General features: G+C 54.0%; 1 protein-coding gene across 14 annotated transcripts in view; it reads left to right on the top strand.

Annotated features, from left to right (window-relative positions):
- The window catches only part of GAS7 (growth arrest specific 7), a 209,607-nt gene that overhangs the window by 162,874 nt on the left and 25,075 nt on the right, over positions 1-21,658 (top strand). For 11 of the 14 annotated variants that reach the window (XM_026005502.2, XM_072730353.1, XM_026005506.2 and 8 more), the window contains 4 exons: positions 934-1,019; positions 9,527-9,580; positions 17,480-17,569; positions 20,800-20,915. In XM_026005502.2, coding sequence (XP_025861287.1) covers positions 934-1,019; positions 9,527-9,580; positions 17,480-17,569; positions 20,800-20,915 — 346 coding nt within the window. The remainder of the gene's footprint in view (positions 1-933; positions 1,020-9,526; positions 9,581-17,479; positions 17,570-20,799; positions 20,916-21,658) is intronic. The other 3 variants (XM_026005504.2, XM_072730351.1, XM_072730359.1) reach the window with 1 other exon arrangement.

Below are 21,658 nucleotides of genomic sequence, written 5' to 3'. Positions count from 1 at the left end.
GCAAGTACTGCCTCATTTGATTTTCATGCTAATAGAGCCCACGTAGAATTATCCCCATTTCTCAGATCGGGAAGCTGAGGCTCACCGAGGAGAACTGCTCTCTAAGCTCATGTAGCCATGCCTGCAAGAGAGCAGTGTCCCCTCTGGGAACTGAGATGGCACAGGTCCCGGTGTGTACTTACTTGTGACATCAGGAGCACGCAGGGGTGTCGATCGGACCTGTGAATCCATCCTCATTGATGGAAATATGCCAAGGAAACTGGCAAATGCTACACACCAGGGCTCCCTGCTTAGAGAGTGAGGTTGATCCGCACCCCTTGGGAGCATGAGTGAGTGTCACAGGGCTAGAATATTACAGCCTTGAATTTTTTCTTTCTTTTTTTTTAACTTTAGGAAAATCAAGACTCAAAAGAGATGGTCTGCGATGCCCTTCCCCACCCCAGCTATTAATTGGCAAAGCCAAATTTCAGAGAAACCAGTAAACCCAGTGCTCTTTTCTTATATGCTGTGAGGATGAGGGTGGAGGTGATTCCTCTGGGGAGCTACAGGCAGGTAGAGGCGGTCCTGCCTGACTCTGGAGAGAGCCTGGACCGTGGATCAGCACCAGTGGCCACAGCTAATGTGGCATCTTCAGTGATGGCTGTTGAACTGTAGTGAGCCCCACCCCTCCTCTTAAGCACATCCCTCTCTGGTTCAGAAAAGAAACGTGGTCCCCCTGAGAGATCCGCAGTTGGGAGCTGGGGATCAGAGAGATGCTTGGAGCCCATTTCCAGCTCCATAAGCACTGGTCAGATCCCAAGGGATGGTCCTGGCTGTGCGAGACGTCTCAGAGGCTGGCAGGCAGTGACATGGCACAAGGGGCTGTGGTTGCAGGCAGTTGGCGTCACCCATGTGTGGTCGGCGTGGCATCTGAGCACTGTTTCTCTCCCACAGTGAATGGATACCACGTGGCAGGGACCCCAGCACACCCTCCCGAGACTGCCCACATGAGTGTCCGAAAATCCACCGGTGATTCCCAGGTAAGGGGTCGTGTTATGGGAGGTAGGGGTAGCCAGCCAGTCTAGCAGGCCCAGGGAGGTGTCGTCAAGAGGGCATAGAGCGGGGGTCCAGGTGACCACAGCCCGGTTCTGCCCCTGGTACAGAGTGGCTGGTATATCTGGGTCATTCCCATGTACCATGATTGGGGGAGAGTGGGCAGTTGTGGTTTGTTGGTTTTCTCTAGAAAACTGGAGGGTCGTTGCAGTGGGGCAATGGCGGTGGACTGTCCCTATCGTTAGGGCGGCGGGTTCCATCCTGCCACCTGGATTCCCAATATGTAGAATCTAGGTGTCTGTCACTTTAAGAATACGGATGGGGCCAGATCACATCACGTTCCTTCTTCTATGCTCTCTCTTTCCCCGCCCCTAGACTTCACCCAGAAGGGGATTTTGTAAAATGCTATCTTACCTTTAATAATCTAGCACAGAGCCCACAATGACAAGATGAGAGGAAATGGGAGAATGGTGTAAGAGTTCCATCCTGCTTTCCCATTCATCCTACCCGTTGACATCTGTACAGATATGGGTACCTTTCCCGAGCAACAACAGGTGAGACCACTGAGTCTCAGGCCATTGCAGCAACCCATGCAGGTTGACACGAATATGTGATTGGAATGGACCTTGATGCAACAGCTCCTGGCCTTTCAAGTTGTGTTACGCTGTGTCTAAGGAAGTGAGGGTTGGCTTATTTATTCTATCCATAAAGTCTATCCAGAAGATGTTCTTTTATCTTTTAAGATTTTGTTTATTCACGAGAGACACAGAGAGAGAGGCAGAGACATAAGCAGAGGGATAAGCAGGTTCCCTGTGGAGAGCCCAATGAGGACTCTGAGGTTCTGTTTCCAACCAGGCCCCCAGGGGATGCTGATCATGCTAGTCCGAGGACCATTGTCTTGAGCAGGGAGCAGTCTGGACCTGGTAGATAATGCACAGTGTGTGTGTGTGTGTGTGCGTGTGTGTGTGTCCCCATCCGTGTCCCCTTCACTCCCCTGCTCGTGGCACACATCACACACACCCCTGGCACTGTGTGTTCTCTGCCAAGCCCCCAACAGCCATTCCAGCACAACCTCCATCAATCTATTTGGAATGAAGCAGGTTTACCTCCTGGCTACAGATTGTTTTCTGAAGACATCAGCCCAAGTTCTGGTATGTTGTAACATAACTGAAAGAGCCGGTGCTACCCTGGGTATCGTCTAGAAGACTGAAAACATCCTCCCCACTGCCCCATCATTCATCCTTCTTTCCCTAATAGAACATGACTCCCTCTGCCCCTCAAATAATGCGAAGTTGTTACTGAACCGTTTTGTTTTTTAATGTATATTGAGAGAACCTTCTTGGAAGCTGCTTTGACCCAGGGATATCCCCTCTAGCATCTGTTCTTGGAATACATTCAGGGATTCTGATCAGTGTGAGAAGCGTTTCCTCAAGCGTTATTTCTGGCTCTGCAGCATGGGACGGAGCCTTAACTGTCCAGCCACAGGGGATAGGCACAGTGGATGTTGGCACTGAATCACCACCCAGCCTGTTCTGTTACACAGACTCGAGAAATACCATTTCTGAAGAAAACTTAATGATTTAGGTAGAGGCTGAGCAGCACACACCCTCCATGCCCAGCCGGTCTTACCTGGTAGGAAGAAATCCACATGTTCATGAAGACAAACGACTGGAAGAAAAATTAATCAGAACAGTTGATGGTGGTTCTGTCTGCATCTAAGACTGATTCTCAGTCGGGAACATTTGTTTGGAAATGTTTTGGTTGTCACAGCTGGGGAGGGGGGTACCACTGGCTGGTCTCTAGTGTGTAGGACTCTACTATGACTAGTTGGCCTACAATGCACTGGACAGCCCCCCACACACACACACCCCCAACAAAGAATTATCCAGTCCAAAAATACAGTGGTGTTGGGGTTGAGAAACCTTGGTCTAAAGTACTTTTTATTTTCCTTGTACTTTGTAGTATCTTTAACATTTCCCAAAATGAACGCATTTGACTAACAGAAGGCAGGTACAATGAGCGTTATGGGAAGCAGGGTACTTGGGGATGCCGGGGCAGGGTACTTGGGGATGCCGCGTTAAGCAGCAGGTAGAATTGAGTGTCCTCGCTTGGGATGAGAATGTGGAGGGTTGACGTGTCATCGAAGTAACAAAGATAATGCAGCACGTGCACGGAGAGCCAATAAGCAGTTGTTCACCAATCCCAGAACCAGAAGGTAGCGTGTTATTTTATTTTTTTTTTAGGCCGTGGAGGGATTCGTGAAGCTGCGGAGCTGGCTCTTTGCAGTGGTGCTTGGGGCCAGTCCCAGGAAAAAGATGAGAAATTTGGGTGTTTACAGAGAGTGCTGCCAACAAATGATCCCCCAAGTATAGACCGCGCTCTTCAGCACGCATAGTATTTGCTCACACAGTCCCAAGCTGCCGGTTATAACAATCACAACATAGTGATACCTGAAGAATAACGGAAGAATGAGTGCATGAGCAAATGAACACAGGGGTGTTCCAGATACAGGGTTGGGGGTGGGTCAGCAGGTTGCCCAGGGTTTGCTCAAAGGCCTGTGAGCTGTCCCCCACCCCCATGTCTCCACCCCCCCCACCCCGGCCTCCTGTCCTTGGCAGGACTGATGGCTCTTCCAGGGACCCTACCTGCACTTCCCAGCTCTGCGAGACCAGTTGGCTGGGCACAGGTGGTGGTGATATAGTGCCACCCAGTGGATGTTTCTGGCCTGCAGCCCTGGTGTGGGCTGTCCGAATACTGGATAAAAGGGGCCCACCTAGGGGCACCTGGGTGGTTCAGCGGTTGAGCATCTGCCTTCTGCTCAGGGCATGATCCCAAGGTTCTGGGATCAAGTCCCACATCGGGCTCCCCACAGGGAGCCTGCTTCTCCCTCTGCCTGTGTCTCTGCCTATATCTCTGTGTCTCTCATGAAAAAATAAATAAAATCTTTAAAAAAAAGAATAAAACAAATAAAAGGGGCCCACCTGACCAGGGGGCGCTGGTGTGTCAGAGGCTGAGTTTTGCTGGCCTCCATGTCCTGGCCTGTCCCACGTGTCAGGGCCTGGGGTGGGAGCAGGGAAGGGACCTGGACACCAGAGTCCAGCCCCTTTTGTGACCAACCTTTCAGTGGGTCTGGCTTCCTAGAAATGTCCCCCAGGAGCACGGGGGTGGGACCAATGGGTCGGAAACTCAGGGTCCCATTGGAGACAAGAGCTGGGAGTAGAGGTGAGATGCTGAGACTCATCCACCTAACGGGGCTCTCCTCTCAGTCCAGCGACACATGTTCCATCGAGCATCTTCTCCTTCTCAGCCAGGCACTGGGTCACAGGCAGACAGAGCCCCTGCTCTAGTGGAGGCTGGTGGCTGGTGCCAGAGAAGACACGAGATAAGTGAAAATTTCCTGTCCGCAGCAGTAAGTGCTAGAGGAGGCATGTGCTCTGGGCACCTGGCCAGATGGCCATTGGGTGGTGGTGGAGGTGCCAGTGCCGGGGCTCTAGAAGAAGAGATAGTGACCTAAGACTGGACAGATGAGTGAGGGCTTAGTGTGGTGCAGGGTGGTGGTGGGGAACAGCCTTCCAGTGGAGGGAAGAGCACGTGTGGACGCCCAGAGGAGGGGGAAGCAGAGCGGTGTTTTCAGAGAACCTGTGGAGGCCAAGTGGGACTGGGATTTACTGAACCCACAGGTGCAGGGAGGGCAGGGGGTGAGGGGCTGGAGGGGTCTGCACAGGCCTTTTGTGAGGTGCTTGGGTCTCTTCCACCAGAACAGGGGGGTCATTGAGAGGTTTCATTCTGCCTCCCGCCTTCCGAGGATTCACGGGGCCTGAAGATGGGGTCAGGAAGGGTTGCCCAGCCGGGGCCCATGGGTTAGTGCAGTCCACCCAGCACCGTTTTGTGTGTTATCACCCCCATGGGTCCTCACCTTGCAGTGACAGCAGAGTGGCCCAGGCGAGAGAGAGTAGGAGACCAGGCTGGGCAGGGACTTTTAAAAAAGGAAGGTGTGGGGCGCCTGGGGGTGCTCAGTCAGTTGAGTATCTTCCTTTGGCTCGGGTCGTGATCCCAGGGTCCTGGGTTCGAGACTCACATTGGGCTCCCTGCTCCAATGGGCAACCTGCTTGACCCACCCCCAACTCTGTATCTCAAACACCCCTGTGTTCATTTGCTCATTCACTCATTCTTCAGTTATCCTTTTCCCTCTGCCCCTCCACCCACATGTGCTTGCTCTTTCTCTTTAATAAATAAATAAATAGTTTTTAAAAAGTTGTTATTTATTTATTCATGAGAGATGCAGAGAGAGAGGCAGAGACACAGGCAGAGGGAGAAGCAGGCTCCCTATGGGGAGCCCGATGCCAAACTTGACCCCACGACCCCTGGATCACACCCTGGGCCAAAGGCAGATGCTCAACCTCTAGGCCACCCAGGCGTCCCAATAAAATATTTTTTAAAAATTAAAAAAGAAACAAGGAAGGAGAAAACTTTCCAGAATCATAAGCAAAGGACATTAAAAAAATTTTTTTTTTTATTCTGCACCTTGGCAAACATTTAGAAACGCAGAAGGCTTGCTGTAATAAAGTACTATGGACTCGTCCTCTAACTGCAATGATTATTCAGCCAATCTTCATTTATAGCTCCATTCCCTACCTCTCCTGTCCCCCCATCCCAGGATTATTTGAAAGCAAAGTCCCGACACACTGTTTTTACTGGAAATGCTCCAGAGTGTGTATCTCTATGGAGAGGGGACATGACCGCAGTAGCATTAACCCCCATGAGAAGACATTAATTTGGTATGATCATTTAATATACGTAATTCCTCATCAAACTTCCCCTTTGTCTCCCCAGTTCCAGTTTCCCACGTGGATGTATTATTGGCTAGATCTCTTTAAAGTTTCCCTCTCTCTGGGCTTTATTGAGATGCAGTTCACACAGCCTACAATCCATCCACTTAAAATGCACAGTGCAACGGTCACAGTTATGCCACCACCATCATAATCGCTTTTAGAGCATTTTCATCGCCCTGGGAAGAATCCCCGGAAGCCTTTGGCACCCACTGACCTATTTTTTTTTTTTGTCTCCATTGATTTGCCTCTTCTGGACGGTTCATATAAGTGGAATCGCAGAGCATGTGGTCTTTTGTGTCTGGCTCTTTGCCCTTAGGACATGTTCCGACGTCAGTGGATGTTGCAGATGTAGTAGCACCATGTTCCTTTTTTATGGCCACATAGTATTCCATTGAAGGGATTGACCATTTCATCTCATTTATGGCTTTTGCTTCTTTTAATCTAGACCGTATTCACCACATGTTTTTATGTTCTTTTGTCTTGCCCCACAGAGGCTCTTTTTGAGACGAGTCCAGGCCAGGTGTTGAATGACTCACATGCTTAGTCCAGTTGTTTTTTTATGCTTAGACTCGGGCTAACAGTTCTGGCAAGGATTTCTACCACCTGGGGCCTCCTGGGATAGCACCCTACCAGTGATACAAACCGGGGGTTTGAGCTCCAGGTTAATGCAAAGACCCCTTTGCAAGGGTGCATTTTTTTCCCTTTCTAGTTAGCCAGTAATCTGGGGGGTGATAGGGTGAGACCATGGGCATATCCTATTCCTTCACAGGCTTTTCACCTCAATACTTTGAGCATCCTTGGTGACTGCAGCCGGATCCATTTTGACTTTGGGCTTTGCAAATGGTGATGTTGTGATTCTCTATCCATTTTTATGGGCCTTCTTCCAGAAAGGAATGCTGCCCCCCTCTCCCTACCTGCCCTTTGAAGTTACTCATTTGTAGTCATTATTCATAATCATGCTCCCATTGTCCCAGATTTGGCTTGTTGGAACTTCTATCTGCAGGCACTTGGGTCCGTTGGTGAGATTGCATTGTTCTTTGCATGGTTTCTAACCTCCTAGAATAGTAAGATGTTCCAGATGGACCTGGCTTCCGAAATGAGCCATTTCTCCCAGGAGCCTGGTTCCTTTGAGTCTGAAATAATATTTAGAAACCAACATCTAGCTAGTAGGTATTCTCTCCGTGATGGAGGTGTTGTTCCCTCTAAGCCCTTCTGTGGAATGCTGCAGGGATGTGTGTGTGTGTGTGTGTGTGTGTGTGTGTGTGTGTGTGTGTGTATGTGTAGTGGTCAGTCCAGGCTAAGGCTGTACTACCTGGAGGGCAGAGAGTGGGAAGGGGCCAACACCCACACATAGGATGCCCCCCATCCATGCCATTACTTGCACTTCTGTCCTGACCCAAGTTACAGGGATGAGGGCAACCTTTGTATCCAGCTTCATTCCATAGAACCTTGGACACAATGGCCCCCAAATCAGTGTTTGTGGATGATGGAGATCTTTCTCCATCCCTGCAAAGACACCCAAAAAGCAGGAGGTCGTCCCCAGCCTCCATGTGAGAAGCCAGAAGAATAGAGAGAAAAGAGAAAAGAGCCTGCAGCTCTGACTTCCTCGCTTTACCACACCAGAGGCTTCCCTTCTGCACCCCCCTCCCTGGCATGGGTTTGCTTGGCCAGTGCCCATGCAGAGGAACCCGCAGGAGAGCCCTACACCTGCCACAGGGTAGCAGCACTGGAGCTCCTACCTTGTGGCCTCTGTCTTCCTGTCAGGTGGCCCAATTTTGGCGAATGCCCTGGGATGCGAATGATAGTGCAGGAGCGTCCAGGGTTAGGAAGGTGGATGCGTTGATGCTTTGAAAATGTCCATCGAAGCTGTGGTTGGCCACAAGCTTGAGGCAGCCCCAGAGCCTTCCTGGGCTACTAGAGCGGCTGCCAGAAGTAGGGAAGCCTTGATGAATGACAGATCATAGATCAGTGAGTCCCCAAGGGAGGCCCCCAAACTCTGCTTCAGAGACACTGCCCCCTCACCCCCAAGAGCTGCTGGGTCAGGTGGGACCCAATTTGGGGCCACTTCCTGTTCATTCTGATGCACTCCAAAGTTTGAAGACCACTGATAGCAAACAGTGAAAGTGAGAGAAGTTGCATGACTTGGCACAGTGACAAAGTTACTGAGTTTCTTTAAAAAAAAAAATTACTTATTTATTCATGAGAGACAGAGAGAGGGGCAGAGACACAGGCAGAGGGAGAAGCAGGCTCCCTGTGGGGAGCCTGATGTGGGACTCGATCCCAGGGCCTCGAGATGATCCTTAAGCTGAAGGTAGACCCACAAACCCTGAGCCACCCAGGTGCCCCTAGTGAATTTATGTTTCTTGTCTAGGATGTAGATGATGTGCACAGTCCCTTTTAGCTCGCTAGCCTGAGGGTATCGGCTTCCATTAACTGACTTTCCTTACTGGCCCAGGTAGGTCTGGATGGGAGTAAGAGGATGAACATGGGCTGCAAGCATGGGCTCCATCAAGCTCTCTGTTTTGTGTGCTGAGCAGATGGCATCCTGAGGCCAGGCTGAACCCCGAGCCCAGATGCTCATCCTGCCAGTGGTCCAAGGCGGTGCCGGCCCAGGATGGGCATTGCTGGTTTCCTGAGGCTGGCTGGAGAAGCCTCCCTGACAACCATGTCCTTAGGTTCCACTAGGGCAAGAAGGCTGTGGGTCCCAGGTCATCCATATAATGCCCCCTCTCCCAGGGCCTTGGGGTGAGCCCGCTTTCCCGCTCATTGAGTGGCTCAGGACAGGAGTGGACATTGCACATCCTGCTCAGAGACCCTCTTGAGTCACTAACATAACTGCTAATAATGGGGCAACGACCTCCTCAGCATTGATCCTCCTCCCCTTTAGGATCATAGACTCCTGTGATCTGGTCTTTTGAGATGTGGTCTTTTCAGCTGGTAATCCTTAATGTAATCCATCTCAGAACCATGCTGGGACTTGGGCAAGTCTGCTGAGGACCTGTGGGATCCAAGGTATTTGGGACAGTGGCTTATGCGCTGGCAGCAGGAAGACATAAAAAAGGCAATGCAAAGGCTGAATGAATGAAAGCAGAGAGGCGGCTCTGCTGAGAAATCCCTCCTGCCTCCCGGGGTCGGGGTCGGGGCAGTGGCACTTCACGGAGGGGGCCAGGCATCCCGTTGCACGTTGCACGGATTGAGGGTTTGATGTGTTGGACCCAGGGGATTCAGGATACAAGTCGTTTTTCGGAGTCCTCGGTGCCAGGAGGTGGTGGCCTGCTTTTAACTCTCTGCTCCCCAGCGGCTTCTGCAGGTTCAGACAGCAGGCAGCACTCCGAAGGCTTACCAGCAGAGGGCAGCTGAGGGGTTAAGTCCCCAAATCAGGGGCTGCGAGAAGAGCAGGGAGACCTGGCTTGGAGTGGTTCCCTCAGAGCCTGGGCTGGAGGCTGCGAGCCCTCCCGGTCCCCCCCAGGAAGCAGCGTGGGGCCAGGGCCGCTCCTGCCTGCCCTCTTCCTGAATATGGTGACTTAAGGGTTAATGGGAGCTCCAGCGTCCCCCGATCCCCCGAACTTCCCAGCACGCGGCTTGCAGGGAGCCCGAATAGAAAACCCGAGATGTCCAGTATGGAGAACAGCCTCGATGATGTCTCTTGCCTCTCTCCCCAGAACCTGGGATCCTCATCGCCAGGCAAAAAGCAGAGCAAGGAAAATACCATCACGGTAAGCGATGGACTTCCGCTGGCGCTCACAGGTGGGGCGGGAGAGCGGGGCTTTCTGCCTGCTGGGCGGTTGCCATGGCAATGTGGACCCAATGCAAGCCCAGCCTAGAATCTGGGAAGTTCCGAAGCTTGGATGGAGCTGAGATTTTCCTTGCCTTCCCCCCCATCCCCATCCCCAGCCTAACCCCCCATCCCCAACCTCACCCCTTCCCCACCCCCACCCCATCCCCATCCCCACCCCATCCCCATCCCTCACCCTTATCCCCATCCCCATGCCACCCTCACTCCATCCCCATCCCATCCTCACCCCATCCTCACTCCCATCCTCATCCCCACCCTCACCCCATCCTCATCCCCACTCTCACACCCATCCTCACCCCATCCCCACCCCTATCCCTCACCCCCATCCCCATCTCACCCCATCCTCAGCCCCATCCTCGTCTCCACTCTCATCCCCATCCCACCCTTACCCCATCCCCATCCCTCACCCTCATTCCCATCCCCATGCCACCCTCACTCCATCCCCATCCCCACCCGCACCCCATCCCCACCCCCACCCCCATCCTCACCCCATCCCCATCCCTATCCCTCACTCCTATCTCACCCTCACCCCATCCTCATCCCCACCCTCACACCCATCCTCACCCCCATCCCCATCCCTATCCCTCACCCCCATCCCCATCCCACTCTCACCCCAACCTCATCTCCACCCTCACCCCCATCCCCATCCCACCCTCACCCCATCCTCATCCCCACCCTCACCCCCATCCCCATCTCTCACCCCCACCCCCATCCCCAACCCCCCTCGCCCCACCTTCATCTCCACCCCCACCCCAGGCCTTCTGTTGATTTCACCTTTCACTTTTTCCCTCCGGGTGGGTGACTGGGTGCAGGTGCAGGCGTGGTAGGAAAGATGCAGAAGCCCTCCTCCCCGGGGGAGGCACATGTGCCCAGGCGGGGCGGAGGGGGTAGCCTGTGCTCTGCACACCAGCTACGATGTGACATGTAAATTACAGCCACGGCGGGGTTGCTTTGCGGGCAGGGTGACTTCTGGAAGATGTCAAAGTTAAAAACAAGAGGAAAAGAACTCTAAGAAGAGAGTTCTGGAGGGGTGCAGGCAGCTCCTGCTTGGGGTGGCCAGACCGCCTCCTGGGGTTCTTCTAGAAGCCCACAAAGCCCCCACAGGCAAGCCCAGGAGGACTCCCCAACACACACACACACACACACACACACACACACACACATACACACCAGGCCCGTGTGGGGGAAAGGGGACAAATGCCTTGTCCCGCTGCTCAGACCGCCAGCTAAGGGCTTGGAGACATGAGACGTGGGGTCCTAGGTGTGCTGCTTTGACTCGAGCGCAGGGAGCCCAGAGTGGGGACCTGCTCCCTCAGGCTCCAGCACAGGCAGGTCTGAGCCATTCTGACCATCCACACAAAAATGAGGCCCAGAACGGGTATGCCACCCTGGCTCGTGCAGGCTGAAAATCCTGCTCTGGATGAAAGATAGGGTTGGGTTCACGGTGACATCGGCAACCGTAATTGCCACTTTGGTGTGTATTTACTATGCGCTGGTAGTGTTCGAGCTGCTCATGGAGCTCTCTGCTCGCCGTGTGAGGTGGAGGTGACAGGACCACTGTCGTATGGTGGCCGTGAAGCCAGAGGGTCTGTTACAGCACCTGCTAGCTGCACAGCAGCCCCGTTGTGTCTCGGTGTGCACATCTGTACAACGGGGAGAGATGGCAGGTGTCTGTGCCCCGGGGATGGGGTGAGGACTAAATGCTTCTGTATGCCCAAAGCACTCAGAACAGGAGCCGGGCATGTAGTAAGTGCTCGGGGCGCACTGGTCTTCTTGACCCTGTTTACAGATGACAGAACTGAGGCAGGCAGCCATACCTCGCCCGGCTGGGATGCATCAGGACTCAGGGCCTGTGTGCCCCCCGCCCTTGGAGGTTGCCTGTGGAAGAGAGTGGGGCCTGGGTCAGGGGCAGCTGATGGGCAGGGCGTGGGCCGGGCCCAGGGGCAGGCCCCCCAAGTGCACGTTATCCTCACTTTCAGAGCGCCAGGGAATGCCCCAGAGCAAAGCAGAACCCCCCCCCCCCCACCAAGTGCCCTCCAGCGGAGGGAAGGAGAGGGAGGAGGGAGGGTGGTGGTATGGTGGTATGTTAGAATAGTAGGAGAAAAGTGGAAAGGACAGATGCAAAGTGGAAGCGCTTTCCTGGCAGGGATGTTCTGGGGGCCCCAGGGTAGGGACCTGAGTCACCGGCCATGCCTTGGCTTTGAGCCAGAGCGTCAAGGCGCTTGGTCAGAGCCGCCTCTCCAGCGCACCTTGCTCATTGTCTGTCCTGACCTCGTGTCTCCCCTCCTCCTTCCCACTGACCTAAATCGAGCTGCTCAGAGCTGGCCTGCAAAGTGTTGCTGGCAGCCCAAGCCTCTGGGACATTTGCTTAAAATGCCAGTTCCTCGATGGGTTCCTAGACCTACGACACTTGGTTGATCTGGGGCCCAGCAGGGACGTTTGTGTTGCAACCACCATCCCCAGGGGTTGTAAATACACACTTATGCCTCCTCTGGGAGTTTTTGCTGGAGGAAGTGACCGGCCAGAGGGCTCGGAGCAAGCAGAGCCCCGGGACTGGACTGGAGCTGGGCCTGCTGCCTGCCCTCCCAGGTGGCCCCACGCACGTCTGGGCTGAGATAGGTGAAGGCCTGCGTGCTGCTCTTCTCTGTCCACAAAGCGCTCGCTGCCCCCTGTCCCATTCGCAGTCCTCCCTCTGGGCTCTGATCCTCCAGGGTTCTGTGGTTTCCCAGAAAGGAGACCCCGCCGGGCCACTGGATGGGGAGGTGGGGGAGATGCCCAGCTCCCGGGGCACAGGCTGACCTCTGCTGGCGAGTGGGGCCTGGGTGAGCAATCTCCCACCCTATCGGATCCTGCAGAGTGGACAGGGCGTTTGCAGGCATTCGCTCAGATGCTCGCTGGGCAGTAAAGAGCAGCGCATCCAGGTCCAGGTCCTCGGACGGGGCCGAGGAACCAGGATGGAGCTTGATCCTGACAGGCCAGCTTCGCTCCTGCTGCTGGTGGCCTGGAGCAAGCTCTGGGCAGAGCCAGCCAACGGAGTGGGTTGCTTGATTAGGAGTGACAGGCCCTCGTGGCAGCTCACAGCCCTTGGCACAAACAGGACGTGTGAGAAATCTAGAGGATTCCAGAGAAGCTGACAACAACGCTGCATAGCCTGGAGGGAGGAATCTGGGGACCCCTGTGGTCCTCAGCCTGTGCTTCTTGATGTGGCCCATCATACACCCTGGTACCTCGGTGGGAGCTGGTGGGCTGCAGGTGAGCCCTTGGGGTCGTTTCTTTTCCACTTCCATAGACCCCGGCTCTGACTTCTTCTCTTCCACCCCCTCCCAGATCTGCCTCCCTCCAGAAGCAAATTCAGAGCCAGGTGCCAGCGAAGCGGATGATGCTCTCGGGGACTCCCTACATCAGGCGCACTTGTGTCTAGCACCTGTCATGCCGTGGCCAGCAGCCTTAAGTGGTGGCTGCAGCCCCCTTGGAATGCTCCGAGGGTTTCTAGTGGGGTGGGACAGTGGCACTTGTGATCCCAGCTGCCCCTGTGCAGAGCCTCAGGCACACAGTGGCCGTCGGGGAGGCGGGGTGGTGGTGATTCCCCTCGTTTATCCGAGGGCTGGAGAAACCAGTTGATGTCAGCGTGAAGATGTCACAGGTCGGGGGCACTGACTTCGGGAGGAGCAAGGGTGGGGGTGGCCCCCAGAACTTCTCCCAGACGGTACTCACTGAGAGGCATGCCCCCTGTCCTGCTCCCTGTCAAGTGCCTCTTCCCACCTGAGCCTGCCACCCCTCCCCCCGCCCCGCCTTGGGTGGGGGTGTGGAAGGTAGTGTGACCAAAGTGAAAAGCCGGGTTGCCTGGCTTCCGACACTGACTCCAACCAGGAAGCACGAGCCATGTGACCTTGCATAACTGACTGAACCTGTCAGTGCCTTAGTTTGTTCCTCTGTAGAATGGGGGTAATAACAGCACCTGCCTGACGTGTAAAGCAGTTAGAGCCGTGGCTGGCACATTATTGGCTCTGATCAGAGCAGATGGTGGTTCCTTAGCCTATCCACTGTGTTTGCCGGGAGGAAGATGCCATCAAGGCTTTGACTGTGCCCAGGAGGCCTCGGAGGAGGACAGGCTCCATCCCAGAGATGTTGTGAATCTGGAAAACGTCCCCCAGGAGGGCACAGAGAGCCATACATGAAGGTTTCCACGAGGAAAGGCTTCTCTACTTGCTCTTTGTTTAGGTTGGATTCTCTTATTTGGGGGCGCAAGGGGGGTGGTCCTGCAGATGTAGGATGTTTACCAGCATCCCTGGCCTCTACCCACTAGGGGGGCCTGTAGCAGCGCCTCCTTCCTCCCATCCCCCCCCATTTTGTAACAACCACCAATGTCCCCAGGTGGGGGCAGGGTAGTTAGAGAGCAAAGTCGCCCCTGGTTGGTTCACTTCACAATCTCCCTGCAAGATCTCCTGTGCTCTTCTGCTGATCCTGTTGCTCTGAGCCACCATCGCGATCCCCAGCTCCCTGGGGAGGATCCCTGGTGGCCGAGGTCTGGGTTCTCCCTCCGGAGAATTCACCCCACCAGCAGCCCAGTCAGGTCAGTCTCCTGCTGGATGCTTCCAGGGCTCCCACGCCCACAGGGCTCCCCTCTGGCCTCAGTTTTAAGTCCTCCCTGACTCTGCCTCCCAGCCACACAGAGCAGTGATCCCCCGACTGTGGGTGCAGCCTCGGACCCTGGATCCTTTGCGAACCTGTGACCCTCTGTACCTCTCACCCCCTGTCTGCCTAACCCTAACCCTCTTATTAGCTAAATCTCTCTCTCTCTCTCAGATTCCTTCTCCCAACCCCCAGCCATTCCTGCAGTCCCAGCACCCATGCTAACCCTAGTGGTGATTTATCCCAAAGTAGGGCAATCGCTTATGCACCGATTTGCCTTCCTTGTGAGGCTTTAAACTGTTGAGGACAGGGACACCTGGGTGGCTCAATGGTTGAGCATCTGCCTTCGGCTCAGGGCGTGATCCCGGGGTCCTGGGATGGAGTCCCACATCGGGCTCTCTGCAGGGAGCCTGTTTCTCCCTCTGCCTGTGTCTCTGCCTCTCTCTATGTGTCTCTCATGAATAAATAAATAAAATCTTAAAAAAAAAAAAAAAACCGTTGAGGACAGAGACCCATTCCATCCATCACTGGCCTTCAGTTACTGCACCAAGGAACACTTGTGGAGCACCCCTCGGGGTTCTGTGCTTGCCAGGTAATAGGGAGACAGCAGAGAAAGGGTCTCCTTCCCATCATGGAGCAGACTCTCTGGCTGATTAAACAGTCATGAGAGGTATAATTACAAATGCATGTGTGCAGAGGGCTGGAAAGATCTAGCATCTCGAGGGGCACATGCAACAGACGTTTGCATGGGAAGTGGACAGGCCAGCGTTCCACTGAACAGCCGTGTGGTTGATGGCTTGAGCTTTGCTGTCAGCCCAGCCCCGATTCAGATTCTTAACTTGTGGGATTTTCAGTTTCTTCCTGTAAAATGAGGCCCGTGTAACGCAGCCCGTGGGGGTTGCTGGGATGATGACATGGCAATGTGTGTGGGGCGCCTGAGTGAAGGCCTCCTAGGGATTCCCAGTGGTTATTGCTGCCTCCCCCGGGGAGCTTGTGGGGTGCAGTTCTTGTTGGTACCTACCAGGGAATGCGGGGCTCTGAGGAGCATTGGGGACATCCCTGTGCGACAGGGGGGAGCATCCATCCCCAAACCAGAGATGGTAGAGGCGGGGACAAGCACCCTGGGGCCTTTGGCCAGTCCATCCAAGGACCCGTATCCTCACAAAGCAGTAGAAGTGATGGCAGGGATGAGCCCTCCTTGTCCCCCGTCCCCCAGCCCAGCCAGATCCCCTTCTGTGGTTATTGCAGGGCCATTTGTGGGACCTCTTGCCTTCAGCCCCCACCAGAATGCTCTAGAAGACCTCTGTGTTCACCCAGTTCCGCGATCCTTAACGCCCAATATAATGCCGTCATTTGTTTGTCACTGGATTTGGTTGAAATGTTCACGGACCACATTATCACACAAAATAAGGATGCCCCTGTGATCACTGTTACTTGTTGAAACAAGAATAGCTGGCACGTGACATCAGGAACATGCGACGCTGGGAATCCGGCCCTTGTGTCCATGATTCTGCAGGAGATCCAGGCAGCAGTGAGCCATCTGAGCCCCCAGGGCTGGGGGGAGACACCCCTAGTATGTCAGCCTGAAAAGAGGGTTTGGGGGGACAGTTGCCTGATGGTGGGCATCGGGAGGCTGGGCCTCCCCCACTGCAGACTCCCTCAGGCGCCAGGAGGAGGAGATTCCACATCCCCAGGGTTTTCTGGATCCTTCCTGCTCCTGGTCTTCCCCTCCAGAAGGGGAATCCCAGCCCTTCCAGGAAGAGAAAGGAGCCCTTCCTCTCCGGAGGAGAGGGCTCCTGTCCTTGGCTGGGACGTCTCCCGCACTGTCCTGACCTCCTGGGACAGCAGGTGAGACCCGGGGCTCTGGCAGCCAGAGCGGAATGTATGTGCTACATGCACGTCCAGCGTCCCATGTTGTGTCACCTGACGACACGCTGAACTCTTCCTGCCGGCTTGATAGCAATTGGCAGGAGCTAAGAGCAAGATCTGCTCTTGGACAAATCTCTGCAGACCGTGCCCCTCCCCAGAGTGGGGGCTGGGCACCCCCACCCAAACCGCAGCTTCTGTGCACGAGGCACCTCGTTCATGCACACGGCTGCCTAGCATTGCAGTTTATGTGGCCTCTGTCCAGAACCCCAAGGTTTTCCACGTGGTTCCTGCTTGAACATCACAGGGTTCCAGCTTCGGCGGGTGCCGGCTCCGGGGTGAGGCTTGCAGACAGCAGGGCCCAGGCCTCACCTCCCCGAATCTCCATGGCTCCCACGCTGAACACAAATGAACGGGCTCCCCCAGGAGCGGATCCCAGGCTTGAAGCAACCCCAACAGAAGCAGGGGCCGGAGCGCTTCCACCGGGAGGGGAAAGCCAGGGCACCACGGACGTGCCTGGGCAGGGTCGTCTGAGACAGGCCCCAGGAACATCTTCACTGTCCGGCCCTGGGGGGCCCGGCCCCAAGCACACATCCTAGCATCATCACCTTCCACTCTCTTTGTCCGTAGAATACATATGGTGCATAAAACGCACAAGGTAAACTCTCAGCCTGACCCCTCGGCCACGTAGTTCCTTTTTCAGGAAGCAGGCGATGTTATCGGCTTCCAGAAGTATTCCGTACATAAATGACCAAATGTGTATATGTTTTCTCCTCCCCGCTCTCTCTGTCTCTCGCTCAATCTCTGTCTTTCTGCACAAATAGTAGTATTTTGTAAATACTATTCTACATCTGGTTTTTTTCTTCCCCACTTGATAATACGACCTGGCGTGCCTTCCACATCAACATGTAAGAACTTTCTCCCAACGTTTTCAGCTGCCTATGCAAATCCCATAGATGCCTCTCTGCCCATTGCTGTTTAACCACTCCCCTGCGCGTGGACGCAGATCCATCCATAGGGCATGCTCTCCGTAGTGGTCACTGGGTTGGAGGCTCAGGCCGTGTGTGGTTTTTGATAGATCCTGTTATGCTGCCCTGCAGAGAGTTGGGACTGGTTGCACCCCCCTGGGGTGGGCATGAGTCCTGCTGCCCCTCATTGGAAACGCGGGCCCCTGGAGCATCCCGAGACTGCAGTCAGTGCATGTTCTGCCAAACTGGTGTAAAGGGAGACCTCTGTAATGCCGTGTGCCAGGCACAGAGCCTTCCCAGCTGCTCCCAACCTTCTAGGCAAGTCATTTTCTTTCTTGTTCTGTGCCCTGCAGATAAACTGTGTAACGTTCCCTCACCCAGACACGATGCCGGAGCAGCAGCTGCTGAAACCGACCGAGTGGAGCTATTGTGACTATTTCTGGGTAAGTGTGCCTCAGTTTCCTCCACCCCCTACTTCTCCGAGGATCAGGAGTAGAGGACACCCAGCAGGTGCATGAAGGGTCTCAAGCTCAAAAGAAGAGGATCCTCTTCTGTTGAAACCTGGTGGTAGATTGAGCATCCAGGGCAGATGTTTGAGACCCTCTTAGAGTCCAGATCGTTTCATAAATCTCAGCGGATCCATGGGATTTTCATTCAGGGCAGCATGGCAACCCCGGATGGAATGCAGATGAGCTGAGGGTCACTACTTTGCTGCTTGGTAGGAGCAAGAGGCTGGAGCCAACTTCAGTGGGGGAATCTGGCCGCCCCACTTGTTCTGTCACGCTTGAAGGTGACCTTGGACAAAAGCTTTACCTTTTGGGGCTTCCCTGCTTCTATCAGGCAGGAGGAAGTTGGGTGCCAGGATCTGTGGAGAGCTCTGCCTTTACTCACTGTGGTTCCAGAACTTTTGCATTCTGTTCAATGAGTGCAGAGCTTCACTTTTGCAAGATAAAAAAGAATTCTGGAGACAGATGGTGGGTGACGGTTGTGCATCCCTGTGAATGCGCTTGATGCCGCTGAGCTGCATCCTTAAAAGTGGTTAAGATCGGGGGGTGCCTGGGCAGCCCAGTTGGTTAGGTATCCTGACTCTTGACCTCCACTCAGGGCTTAATCTTGGGGTCATGATTTCAAGTCCCACACTGGGCTCCAGGCCGGGGTTGGAGCCTTCTTTTTTAAAAAAAAAAAAAAAAAAAAAAAAAAAAGGTTAACCTGGTAAATTTTATCTTACGTGTATTTTCCCACAACAAAATCAGTTATCTGTTGACAGTGCACAGCCCGCCTGCTCAGAAGCTCTAAGAATAGCCCTTGGCCTCCGCCTGTAAGGCCAGCAGTGACTTTCAAAGTGAAATCACCTCACTCTGGATTCGTATAGTGCTGATGGTTGCTCATCCTTGGGAACATATGAAAAAAACACTGAATTGTATGCTTTAGGGTTAAAAAAAAAAAAAAAAACACTTAAGCAGAGACCCTGAGGAGCAGTTAACACACAGAATAAAAACTGTTTCGCCACCATGCAGGATGGCATCGCTACCTGTTTCTAGTTTGTGAGCCAAGCACCAGACAGACATGCTTTTGTTCTGTTGACAAGTCACTTGTGCTCTCAAAGATACCCAGTGATTCCCAGTGGCCCAGCCGTGTATCTCCCAGGCCTTGGGGTGGGGGTGCGGGGGTTGGGATCTGGAGAGGGGCAGCAGACGTCACAGAGAGGGTTCTGTGGGGCGGCAGAGGTCAGAGTGTAGGGGATTCGGGAGGCCCCATGAGCATGCTAGGTCTCCTTCTGTTTGCAGTAGGAAGATGTTGGAATATGATGTGATGAGGTTTAGAAGCGTCGTGCGGGGAAGACTGGGAGCGGCTGGTGGAGGAGTCAACAGCACCGTACAGAAGCTCACAGTGGCAGCCAGAGATTGGGGGCGACGGGGAGTGGCTGGTTATAGATGTCAGCTCTGAAGAGGGGCGTGCAAAGTGGAGCATTCAGGGGAGACTGGCTGGAGCCCTGGGAATGCAAACCCCGGGAGCTTCAGGACATTGCATGTGGGGTTCATGTGGAGGCATCAGGGGCCCTGCCACTGGTCAGCATCCAAGGGAACGCCATTTGTGCAGTCCTGTCCTCATTCAGGCTCTGCTGCAACCTGCTACTTACTAGGGCTTTATTTTTCCTGACCACCACTTTTTCCTCTAACAGAAACCTCCCCACTGACACAGCCATCAAAGTCCACCATTTCTGGTTGCTTTTCCCGAGTGTGGACACATCACTCTCCATCCCATGTGGGAGGCAGATTGAGGCCAGGATTTGGGGGGGCAGTTCTTTGGCTTTTATCAAGGTGTAGCATTCACACAGTGAAGCGCGTGGATCTTAAAAATACTCGGAGAATGGGACTTCTGGGTGGTTCAGTGGTTGAACGTCTGCCTTTGGCTCAGGGCATGATTCCGGGGTCGGGGATCAAGTCCCACATCAGGCTCCCCACAGGGAGCCTGCTTCTCCCTCTGCCTCTGTCTCTGCCTCTCTGTGTGTCTCTCATGAATTAATAAATTAAAAACCTTTAAAAAAAAACTCAGAGAAGCTTTTCAGTGGCCAGAGCAGCCCCACCATGCCATGGAGTATCCCACGTGGTAGTGATCTCCCTGTCACGAGAGGAATTAGCAGTGTGGCCCAGAGGGCTTTGTGTCAGGATGGCTGAGGAAAGGGGATCCCATGTCAGAAAGGAGTTTTGGTGAGGGGTGTCCATAAGGTTTTAAATGCTCAATGATGGGAAGTGGGATTCTCTCCAGACCCCTTTCCAAAATTCCCTTCTCCTAAAACATCTGCTCTGAAAGTAGTCTTAGAGACGTAAGATACAACCCAGGCCTACTGCAAAGAGGGGGGATGGACACAGCTCGGGATTGAAAAGGCCTGGCCACATCACCCTGTGGCTAAGCTGAGACAAGGGGTCCAAGGACCGATGTACCTGTCTGGTATCAAAGGATGCATTTTTAACTCCTTTCTTTAAGCACCAAAGCATCTGAGTCTGGATTCCTGGTGGGGAAAGGCTGTCATGGGGGAGGACACAGCTTCAGGTGTGGTACCTGCCAGGCCCAAGAAGTCTCTAAGAGCTATGTGGGCAGACCCCGGGATGAATGTCCTGCAGGGGAGGCTGAGCCTAGGGGCTGCTGGGTAGGAGGCAGGAAAGAGGTATTCAGGTCCCCTTGAAGAAATGCAAGCAAAACAAAAGAAGACATTTAATTTTGACGTTTTAAGAGTATTTGCTTGCAAAATGATTCTAGTACTGAACTCTTATTTCACTGACTTGACCATCTTCCTTGAGTCCTGACTTGGTTGAAAGTTGACTAACATCAAATACCACTTAGCGAGCATTTAGGATCCGGTGAGTGCTGTGCCAAGCCGTTTCCAGGGGTCACTTACCCTGGAATGACCATAGGAGGTGGGCGCCAGCATCCCCCCAACACCCAGTTTCACAGATGAAGCAGCTCAGACTTGGACCCAGGGGAGAGCTTGCCTGAGGCCTCCCAGGAGAGAGACACGAGCTGGGACCGTGGGCACAGCATCCCTCTTGGGCTGAGGTCAGCTTGCCAGGGGGCGGGGGGTCCCTTCGGGGGCTGCCTTCCCCGCACTCCGTTCCCTGCAGCCCTGAACACCACTGTCACCTAACCTCCCGTGCCTCTGTGTCCTTTCTAGGCTGATAAGAAGGATCCTCAAGGCAATGGCACTGTAGCTGGGTTCGAGCTGCTGCTTCAGAAGCAACTGAAAGGCAAGCAGATGCAGAAGGAAATGTCAGAGTTCATCCGGGAGAGGTGAGGCCTGGGCCCCCTCCCAGCTCCCGGGGCCACGGGCAGCGCCACCTTGTCCTCTGGGCCCGAGGCCCTTGAGCGACTGGGATGAGCACTAGCAACTCGGCACCTGGCCCAGTTAGCCCCAAGGGGAGCATGAGATCTGAGGTGCCCCAAGATTCGTCTTGGGACAAATCTAACCTGCAGATGTGTTGCTTTGGCCTGTGTAATATGTTTGAAGTTTGAGCTAACTTTTCTTTTTTTTTTTTAATTGGTAGATCTTACATTAAAAGCTGGCTACCTGGCATGTCTTGAAAAGGCAGAAAGTCTGGCAGGAATGGTTTGCCCAACAATGGACCAGAGCCAGGTGGCAGCCACCCCAGAGAGGCAGCATTTTGCCACAGTCCCCACCACTCCCTGCTGTACCCCCGTAGATCCCTGGGCTCCTTTACATTGGAAGCACTGGTCCTGTCATAACAAAAAGGAGGAGTGTTACCTTGTAATTCATCTTTGAACTAAAACTGTGTCCCGGGCCTGGGTGTAAAGAACCTGCCACCCCCAACTCCCCCTGCCCCCATCCCCGCCATCCTTGCCTTCAGGGAGCTCAGTAAGATGCAAGTCAGGTGAGGTCATTGTGACAAGTGCAAGGATTATAATAGTGATTTTGCTGAGGGATAGTCTGTCTGAACATAAGCGAGGAAACAATAAATTCAGCCTGATGGAAACAGGAGAAAGTAAAAGGAGAGTCTTAAGTTCCTTCTCCACCT

Source organism: Vulpes vulpes, chromosome 12, assembly GCF_048418805.1.
Source record: "Vulpes vulpes isolate BD-2025 chromosome 12, VulVul3, whole genome shotgun sequence".
In the NCBI taxonomy this organism is placed as follows: domain Eukaryota; kingdom Metazoa; phylum Chordata; class Mammalia; order Carnivora; family Canidae; genus Vulpes; species Vulpes vulpes.
Note: the sequence above shows the minus strand (reverse complement) of the source record. Positions and strands in the feature narration are given on the sequence as shown.